This window comes from Rhynchophorus ferrugineus, unplaced genomic scaffold, assembly GCF_030347505.1.
Source record: "Rhynchophorus ferrugineus isolate W39M unplaced genomic scaffold, kcgeb_rfMv2 rfM8, whole genome shotgun sequence".
In the NCBI taxonomy this organism is placed as follows: domain Eukaryota; kingdom Metazoa; phylum Arthropoda; class Insecta; order Coleoptera; family Curculionidae; genus Rhynchophorus; species Rhynchophorus ferrugineus.
Genome location: NW_027472587.1, coordinates 18,303,634 through 18,313,316, shown reverse-complemented (window position 1 = coordinate 18,313,316; position 9,683 = coordinate 18,303,634). Strand labels below are relative to the sequence as shown.

At 35.8% G+C, this 9,683-nt stretch overlaps 3 protein-coding genes and 1 long non-coding RNA gene across 5 annotated transcripts; 1 reads left to right on the top strand and 3 right to left on the bottom strand.

Moving 5' to 3' along the window:
* Window positions 1-1,077: 1,077 nt before the first annotated feature.
* On the bottom strand, window positions 1,078-2,373 carry mRpL45 (mitochondrial ribosomal protein L45). Its single transcript, XM_076412338.1, has 4 exons — window positions 2,218-2,373; window positions 1,847-2,164; window positions 1,444-1,794; window positions 1,078-1,389 (listed from the first exon to the last, which is right to left on the bottom strand). The coding sequence occupies exons 1-4, from the start codon at window positions 2,266-2,268 to the stop codon at window positions 1,129-1,131; spliced, it is 981 nt and encodes a 326-aa protein (XP_076268453.1). The 5' UTR covers window positions 2,269-2,373; the 3' UTR covers window positions 1,078-1,128.
* A 77-nt stretch (window positions 2,374-2,450) lies between these two features.
* Window positions 2,451-2,968, bottom strand: Rfk (Riboflavin kinase). The gene has a single exon (XM_076412341.1). It carries the CDS (start codon window positions 2,966-2,968, stop codon window positions 2,525-2,527), a length of 444 nt encoding a protein of 147 aa, XP_076268456.1. The 3' UTR covers window positions 2,451-2,524.
* A 36-nt stretch (window positions 2,969-3,004) lies between these two features.
* UGP (UDP-glucose pyrophosphorylase) lies at window positions 3,005-9,429 on the top strand. Of its 2 annotated transcripts, none has more exons than XM_076412334.1 (8): window positions 3,005-3,140; window positions 6,687-6,859; window positions 6,909-7,155; window positions 7,316-7,554; window positions 7,617-7,803; window positions 7,861-7,999; window positions 8,050-8,459; window positions 9,001-9,429. In XM_076412334.1, the coding sequence occupies exons 1-8, from the start codon at window positions 3,117-3,119 to the stop codon at window positions 9,106-9,108; spliced, it is 1,527 nt and encodes a 508-aa protein (XP_076268449.1). In that variant the 5' UTR covers window positions 3,005-3,116; the 3' UTR covers window positions 9,109-9,429. The 2 variants fall into 2 exon arrangements, with proteins under 2 accessions (XP_076268449.1, XP_076268450.1); XM_076412335.1 differs by lacking the exon at window positions 3,005-3,140 and adding an exon at window positions 5,465-5,656.
* On the bottom strand, window positions 8,295-8,721 carry LOC143201344 (uncharacterized). The gene is made up of 2 exons (XR_013006935.1): window positions 8,602-8,721; window positions 8,295-8,508 (listed from the first exon to the last, which is right to left on the bottom strand). It is a non-coding gene; the product is annotated as an uncharacterized LOC143201344 (long non-coding RNA).
* Window positions 9,430-9,683: the final 254 nt, after the last annotated feature.

The following is a 9,683-nucleotide window of genomic DNA, read 5'->3' as shown; positions in this document are numbered from 1 at the left end:
CGCAGTGGTAAAGGCGATGGCACGGTCCTGCTACTGTTGCAATAGCCTCGGGTTCGAATCCTGCTGGGGCATGGTCGTAAATTTATGTTTGTGAATGTTCTAGGCAAGAGTGTAAAATCCGACAAGGAAAATGATCCCAGTAACCAGGCTGGGTAAGACCGGATGTCTTCTGGGATGATTTCTAAAGTTGGTCACTCGCCAGTCGGTAGGCTTAATGCCGAGGACCGTGGTTCGCAACTCACGTTAAACTTTAGGCCCAGTCCAGATAAACCCATAGTTGGTAAAAGGAGACTTTAAAATATATTAAAGAAAAGGATGAAGTCAGTCTTTGTTTCGAAAATGAAGTCAATAAAAACAATCAACCATTTTAAATCAAAATATTTTCCATTCGTTTTTTAAACAGATCTATTGTCTAAAATCATGGCAAATTTTTTTCATCCGATATCAATTGTTTTTCTATTAGACAAGAATCATTTCAGAAAGAACGATTAATTTAAATGTGTTTATAGGTCATATCACAATGTTTCCCCCCTCATTTGTTTTTCTACTTATATAGGAATCATGTAAGGAAATTAATTTTTTTAATCGTTAGAACTGTTTTTTGTCCTAAGATTTCTACCGTTTAAAGTTATTTTAAATCCCTAACATCTTATTTTGTTCTTACGCTGTCCTTTTTTATTTATTAGAGAAAATTCAGCGAAAAAAATAAAATATCCTGTATCACTGGTGTCGCCAATTAGAATTGACAGAAATAACTAAGAATAAACCTATTGATCTTATTTATAACCCAACTTAGAATTTTGGTTTTTCAAATACATACATTTTCTAAAATAAATCAAGGACCATTTGTCACTGTTTTTTTTTTTCTATGGTAATTTGTTTATAAATAAAAATCACAAAATCACCACATCATCAAAAATGTCAAAATAAAGTCAAATGAAAATGTTATATGCATTAAGTTCTTCATCTTGCATTATTTTCTCTATAACATGTTTTTTGAAACAAAATTATTTCTAAATCAGTAAATACCTTTCTTTGCTTGGCAAGGGTTTTATTGTCATAATTTTAACGAACCCACATTTAAAAATTTTTTTTATTTATAAACTAAATCAATACTTTCACAACTTTTCAGGTTTCTGCTGTAATTTTCGGTTGTTCGGTATCATGCGGAACCACCGTTGGATCAATATGCCTTTCCACGGGTCTTTTCGTTGTCATTAGAGAAGGTTGCTTTGGAGGTTGCCACGTAGGTATGATCTTTTCGTGGATCCTCCATAAACCATACTCGTTTGATAAATGTTTCTCAAAAACAATATATTCCAGAACATCCTTGGCTAAAATCTCGCTACCATGCATCAACCTACCGAATCGGTCGTATATCGCCAGCATCTACGGATGAACAGAAAAACTAGAAGGCCTATCAACTAGTATAGTACCACTCACCTGTTGAGTATGAAACCGTACAGTAACTTGTGCAAAAATATTTTCCTTAGTTATGATATCAGTATGTCTGGCATGAACTATCCTAGGTAACTCGACGTCCTTTATATATTTCCAACGAAGGGTTTTGTTATCGATATTGTATATTACTTCCGGATAAGCTCTCTCGGTGACGTACTTGATTAATCCCTCTTTATCCTGGGCCGCCATCATCTCATGCATCTTCAAGTAAATCTCAGTGGCTTCCTTACAGAAAGTCGCCGACTCGAACTCTTCATCGAACTGTTTTATTTTCCTGATACTAATCATTGATTTGGCCTTCTTCTCAAGAAACTGAAATCCTTGTTTCGTTCCCTAAAAACACACACTAAATATTTTACGACACCGTAAATATTAACTATCATACCTCCTTGGATAACACCGACACCTTACCATCCCCTTCCGGCGGGACATAGGGCTCGAACGTGGCACCCGTCGAACTGATGAAAAACTGTCTCTCGTTGTACGGTCTCACTGGCAAGAGACCTTGTTCTTTCATTCGGGATCGTATTTCCTCCTCGGAAAACTCTTCCGTTTTCTCGTTGTAGTTCGGTAGGTTTACCCTCATGATCTTAAATCTCCTCAACATTTTCCATTTGGGATCCCAATGCTTGGTACGACGGTGCCTAACGAATTGTGCGTTTAAACTTGGCGAGACGGATGCTAGTAAACCGGTGATTTTCTCCTAATAACGTTGGGATATACACGGGATTGTTTTGGAGTGATTATATTAATTACCTGAAGTAATGACGGATTATTTAAGTTAATAATAATTCTGCGAAGGGCCATTTTTCTTGTTTTTGTTCCTGTATCTTTGGCATAACCTATATGTGCCTGGTGAGGTGCCGAGTATGTCTAGTTGCCGAAGCTCTCGTATTTAAACAAGGTTTTTTTTGTGTTTAAATTTTCTTGAAATAATACCTGTTCGGAATTGTTATTAATCCCAAGGAAGGTCTCGAAATTACACATGATTATTACAAGGTTGAAATAAAGTTGTTTTATTTAGCCACTTACGTAATATACAGATTTTTAAAATTTACTAAAACTATGCGAAAAATTCGTTGGATTTGTAAGCTAAATTGTTAGTTTGTTCTAATACTGATTTTGCGTCGCTAATATCGGTTTCGATGGCCTTAATGAGCTCGTCCAGGGAACCGAAGTTTTTCATCGCCCTTAGATATTCGAGCACGACGATCTTCAGTTCCTTTCCGTAGAAATCCGACTCGAACTTGTGCATGACGTGCGTCTCTATGGATTTCTTCGTGTTGTTATAGAAGGGGTTCCATCCGACGCTCATTACCATCTTGTGGACCTCTCCCCCGTCCACCTGCGCGTAGCCGCAGTAGACGCCCGTGGCGAAGTCCTCGGGCAGACAGTTGACCACGTCCTCGGGGAAATTGGCCGTAGGACACCCCAGCTCCCTGGAACCCCGTCCGAAACCCTTGACCACTTCGCCTTTGACGAAGTAGGGCAGATTCCGGCCGGTCATCGTAGTATAGGCCCCGGTTAAAAGCGAGGAGAGTGACGCAAGCGCACTCAGTCGTCTCGTACCGACCCTCCGCTGTTTATCTCGCCAACTAGAATAAAAATCGGACTTGTTTTTATCGTGCGAAAAAACCGCCCTACCTATCGCCGAGATGCTGCAAGTGAACGACGACAAAGTAAGTGGTCTAGCCTCTAAGATAGTCGCGCTCTAGAAGAGTTGAAAGGTTATCTAATCAGGATTATTTACAAACAAATCACCAGCGTCCTACAAACGACCTTTACACCGTAACGCATAAAAGTTTACTAAATCGAAAAGATCGACCAAACCGGAATAATCAGCACGTCAATTGAATTGTGCGGTACAATTAAATTGCTGGCCTAAGATAAAAGTGTTATCAGAAAAATTAGTTAAAGTATGCCGGTGTTTGCCGATACCGGGTCGAGTTAAAGAAGTCATCTAACTACAAGGGGACGCGCTTAAAGAATTCAAACAATTCTGTTTTTTACTTTGTCATCTCATATAACATACCGAATACCTGATAAAAGCATATAGTATTGTAAAAATTCGCAGTACATACAGATAGTAGTGTTTATTTTAGGCTAGTTCAAATAATAAGCATTAAAACACTCATAAACCTTGCAATATTGTTTATTTTGTCTGCGTTTTTATGCAAACACCTATCGCATTAATTTTTTATGCATATTATTTCGTCCTGCAAACCCATCACTGAATATTTTCTCGGCTAAAGTTGTTTTGTAATATTCCATTGACATTTTTTTTTGGCCGCCACTCAAAAAATGCGTGCTGCTCACTCAGTCATATGACATGTGGCATACTTGATGAGCATGAGGATCACTGGGTGAAATCTTCGCGAAATTATTGCTAGCAATTACTTGCTATTCCATAAAGTATACGATTATTAGTCCATAGCCGCGATTAAATAGATAAGCATTTTAAAAAGTTGATCTTTGACCGAGTCGTGACGAATTGTTGCCATATTAAACTCAATTCAGTTGGATGACAGCGAAGAACAAAATTAAAGGCGATATTTTTATTAAACAAAATATGTTGTGTGCAATTGTGTAATGGCGATGCGAGTTTTAACAAGCACAACAATATAATATTGTCCGTTGTTAATATGTTTATTGTTCAATTTGTTTTTTTATAAGTCTAAAATATTCTCATGCCCTATAATGAGGTTATGATCCTGTGAAAACGACCTATCGTTTCGAAAAGAACGAGAACCTTGCTTTTTGATGGTATACATCTATTTATCTTATCTTTTTCCTTTTTTTGATATCGTATGTCTACTTCCGTTTTTTGATACTATATTTTTGTATACTCAGAGGGCACGGTGGGAAAAAAAACAGAAAAAATGAGTACAAGGCTTTTTGGAATGTTAATTTTATTCGTCTTTTATAAATTAAACCTAAAAATATAGCGAAATGCTAACTTACCCCCTAAGACTTGTTTAATATTTTGTCTGACATTGATTTTTGAACATTCAACAATTTGTTTACACGCGCATCTGATAATGTCAGTTTCGATGACATTTTATGTCAATATCTACTTAATATCTATAAATTGAGGTTAAGATAGCAGTAAACTTCTTCAACATTTCAACAGCTGTCTTATTTTGACATTGTTGACGACTGGACTGAAAGGCTTAGCGCCAAAATAGTGTATTCTTAGAATTAGAGATTATTTCATGAATTATGAGTTTTTTTTTGCTATTTTGGGGATATCATAACATTTCTTAAATTGTACAACATTTTCACATATTTTATTGTATATATTTCAATTTAAATTAGGTTAAATTAGCAATAAAATTATTAATAGGTAAACCACTGTTATTTGACAGATGGTTGACAGTCGTTTTATTTTGGCATCTCTGACAATTGACATGAAGAGTTGGCCCCAAAATGTTGTTCTGTTCTGTTCTGTTCTGTGGTTCATTCCTTAACTTCTTCAACGTTTTTACAATCTTTGTTGTACTATGAATGTTGATGTACCCGATTTAGGTTAGGTTCTCATCTTCTGATCTGTTTATTATCTGTCATCTGACAGATGGAGACCGATTTAAAACTTTATTCTCATGAAAAAATATTAAAAGCATCTTTAAATTTAACCATTAATGACATGTAAGTCAAAAATCAAAAATATGTCTTTTTTTAAATATTGTTACGCCGTAAATGGCAGGCTACAAATAACTTCCAAAGAACAATAAATTAAATAACTGTAACATAATTAAATGTATGTACTATGGATGATGTATCGGCATTTCAATTATTTTTGGTTATTTCAACGACCTTCATGCGACCTCCCATGGATGCTGAAGACACTACCAACCAACATGAATGTGTTCGGTTTTTTCGATTTTACCTTGTTGCCTATAATATGGGTATTGTCAAAATGCACGAGTATGTGTCATTATGTACGCAAAACCACTCGATTACCTAACTCAAAAACAAACGTGGACGTCCCGTCATTGAAATAGCCGCAAACAATCGGCGATGTATGGGTAGGCTATGTCGCGCGCATCGTAAACCTCTCAGCTTCATATTAATGGATGAGATAACTCATGCCATATATTGTGTTCGTTCCTTATCAATTAGAATTTAGTATCTTGTCAAGTTGCCTGAGTGTCGGATTGTTTTTGTTTTATTTATCATGACTACTCTGCTGGAGAGGGTAAGTAATTAAACGTCGGTACATCTTCGATCTGTCCAATTTGACGAACGCTCTTCATTTGTCACTTAAATGAAATTCTGGCCGTTCGTTTTCTCGCAGTTTAATTCGTCCAATTAATTTAAAATTTCGGGATTATTATTAAATTGTTGTACACGGAATTAAGATAAAATATATTGGAGATTATTGGATTTGTATTAAGCTAATAATTTTACGGAAAAAAATCGTATTATCACTTTTTCTTTCATATTAAATACTATGATTCAGTGGAAATAATGGGAATATTATAATATATTTTAACCGCATTAGTATTTTTTCTTTAATATATGTTATCCATATCTTTTCCGATAATTCTAATAATTTAAAAATTTCCGTAACCTTTTGTACTCGATTTTTTTTAATATCAGTTCCCATTAGTATATAATTTTTATCTAACAATAAATATCAATTGAATAGTTGGCTATTTTAAGTTATAAAAATGTTTCAATGAATTAATACAGAGACGCCAACGTGGATCAATTTTTTGATTCAATATATTTTTAAAATTTTTAAGTCGTTAGTTGACCCAATATACAAATTATAGAGAATGAATTTAAAAGGATTTTTTAACATCAGCAGTCCCCGATTTTTTGCTTCGGGCGTTTTAATCGCTAATCGCGCGCTCTCTTAATACAATTCAAATTCATTTATTTTAGTCATGAACTTAAATACGAGGAATTCCAATCGATAGCCGGACAGAATTATATTTTTAACGTTTTTTTTTTGTTAAATTTCACGTGTTGACACTGACAGATCTGCCATGTAAACAGTCGTCGCCCTTTTATAACTTTTTTTTAATAAAATGTAAAGTATATGGCAACCTTATGTGGATCTTGTAGGAAATCAAAAAACAACAAACTCCTTTTGACGTCCGATAAAGGCGTCGAAGCGGGTCTGAATCAGATCGTCGAGCAGATCCCGACTCTTTTCGGTCATTTAGTTAAATCGGACGCGCGTTGTGATTGTTTTGTATTAACATCGTTTTTGTTTCTAGGTGAAGGGTCATAGTCGGAGTAACAGTGATTCCAAACAGTTTCTGGAAGCCACTAAACGCGATGCCCTGCTGCTACTTCAGTCCGAATTAGAAAAATTAGCTAATACCGCGGCACCATCCAAGAAGGAGGGTCATCAGATAGAATTTCAGGGTTTCACAGAGCTTTTTAGAAGGTGAGGCTGGGTTTTTCGATATGCCTTTTTTGAATGTTTGTTTTTGTAGGTTTTTAGATGAAACCGGTCCGTCTGTCGTGTGGAATAAAATCGAGAAACTGCCCCAAGATGCTGTACTGGATTACAACACCTTACAAATACCCACAACGGACATTGTGCACGATATGCTGAACAAGTTGGTAGTGGTGAAACTGAATGGTGGTTTGGGTACCTCTATGGGTTGTTATGGACCAAAGTCTGTGATAACTGTGCGCAATGATTTAACTTTCCTTGATTTAACCGTTCAACAAATTGAGGTAAGCACTTCTTCTATTTTGGTTCCATATTAGGGCTGTAAATACATAGTAATCAACAACTTAATATACATATGTACGCGTTTGTTCTGATTTTGAAAAGCATAGAGTACTTTTTCGTGTACTTAATTTATAATGCATTAACACGCATATATATTTGAAGCATCTCAACAAAACCTACAAAGTCAATGTACCCCTAGTCCTCATGAACTCGTTCAACACCGATGAAGACACGCAAAAAGTGGTGAGGAAGTACAAAAATCTGCAACTAGAGATACACACATTCAATCAATCTTGCTACCCGAGGATTAATCGGGACTCGTTGATGCCCATCGCCAAAGATTGTAACGTGGAAGGTAATTTGGAGGCCTGGTATCCTCCAGGGCACGGTGACTTTTACAAGTACGTCCTGTTTTGACCGTTTTTTTTTAAATTTTATCCCTAAAAAACTAAATTTCGCGCAGGAGTCTTCAGAATTCCGGTTTGTTATCCAAGTTTACCAAACAAGGCAAGGACTTCTGTTTCATTTCTAACATCGACAACTTGGGAGCCACGGTAGATCTCAATATCCTCAATTTGATGGTGAATTCTACCGACAGATCGCCCGAGTTTATCATGGAAGTAACAGATAAGACAAGGGCCGATGTTAAGGTACAATATTCCGATTGGTGAGTCGTCCGTTTTGTATCAATACGCATTTGCTTGTAGGGTGGTACTCTAATTCAATACGAAAACACACTAAGACTGTTGGAAATTGCTCAGGTGCCAAAGGATCACGTTGAAGACTTCAAATCAGTGAAGACCTTCAAATTTTTCAACACCAACAACTTATGGGCCAAGTTGTCAGGTATTTTTCATACTTTGGGCAATAGTCTTAAACTTACTAATATATTTCAGCCATCGAAAGGGTTCTGGAGGAGGGCTCCTTGGACCTGGAGATCATCGTAAACAACAAAACACTGGACAACGGCATTAACGTGATCCAGCTGGAGACGGCCGTCGGTGCCGCCATGAAATCCTTCAAAAACTGTATCGGAGTCAACGTACCTCGTTCGCGCTTCTTGCCAGTCAAAAAAACCTCCGACCTCCTGTTGGTCATGAGCAACTTGTACAACTTGAAGAACGGCTCGCTGGTCATGTCCCCGCAGAGGATGTTCCCCACGACGCCCCTGGTTAAACTGGGCGACAATCATTTCTCGAAAGTAAAAGAGTTCCTGCAAAGATTTGCCAATATACCCGATCTACTCGAACTAGACCATCTCACCGTATCAGGAGACGTGACGTTTGGAAAAGGCGTTTCTCTTAAGGTAACGTTTATCTGTCGTAAAACTCTCTGAATCTTAAGATGCTAAAACTCTTCTAATTTCCAATGTTTTACGTTAATTATTGTGCTTAATTTAATTAACATTGATCTGTCGTAAAACTCTCAGAATCTTAAGATGCTAAAACTCCCCTAGGGTGATTTCCCCTCATTTCCCTTTAATTTAAGTGCTTAATTTATTTAACGTTTAACTGTCGTAAAACTCTCTGAGCCCTATATGAAGTTATTTTTAGTATTTCAATTAAATGCAATTTTAAAATTCTATGTCAAACCGTTGTAAAACCTTATATTTAGCATTAATTTAAATTTAAAATACCGTTGGCAATTTTTTTGATATTTTTAGTGGCAATCTGAACAAAACAAAATTAACGCTATATGTACTAAAAACTCTCTAAAACATTGCAAAAATTCTCTCGTTTAACGTTAATTTAAATACGGCAAAAAATAACGGTGGCCTGTCGTAAAACTCCCTTAAACCCCATCAACAAAAACCTCCCTTTTTAACGATAACTTAATTTATGTTTCAGGGTACGGTTATAATCATAGCAAACCATGGCGATCGTATCGATATACCATCGGGTGCGTGTTTAGAAAACAAGATTGTGTCTGGAAATATGCGCATATTAGATCATTAAGGAGGCCGCTATTTAGAATTACACAACTATTAATAAGATTGTATATTTTGTTGTTGAAATCTTCATATTTGTTCTATTCTATATCTATGAACAAAGTTCCACTATTTTAGAAATTGTTCCATTATATTTTACCAAGAACAAAAGACATTGCTGTCGTAGAGAAAATTATACAATTTTATATTTCATTTATTTATTTATTGGTACACTGTTAAATTGTACACGTTTGTTATAGTATAAAATTGTTTATATTTTTTGTGCAGAAGGTAAAGCAGTTCCGTTATTATTTGGAGAAAGTATGTTGAAATAAATACTTATACATTATCAATGCATTTTTATTACCTTGTATTATCAGTATTGAAAACAAAAGATGTGAAGTATCTATTCTTATTAAAATCATTAATTTATCACCGCTGACTAAATGAGGTGCTAATTTAGGCAGCCAATACTTTGTCTGTCGGTTTAACTAGTTGCATAATCAGAAAGGCTATTATTATTTTTTTGATAATAGATTTTAAAACAATTGTGTTGGAGTTATCAATTTTTTTATTGCTCTCGAATTGTTCTCTGACGTAATA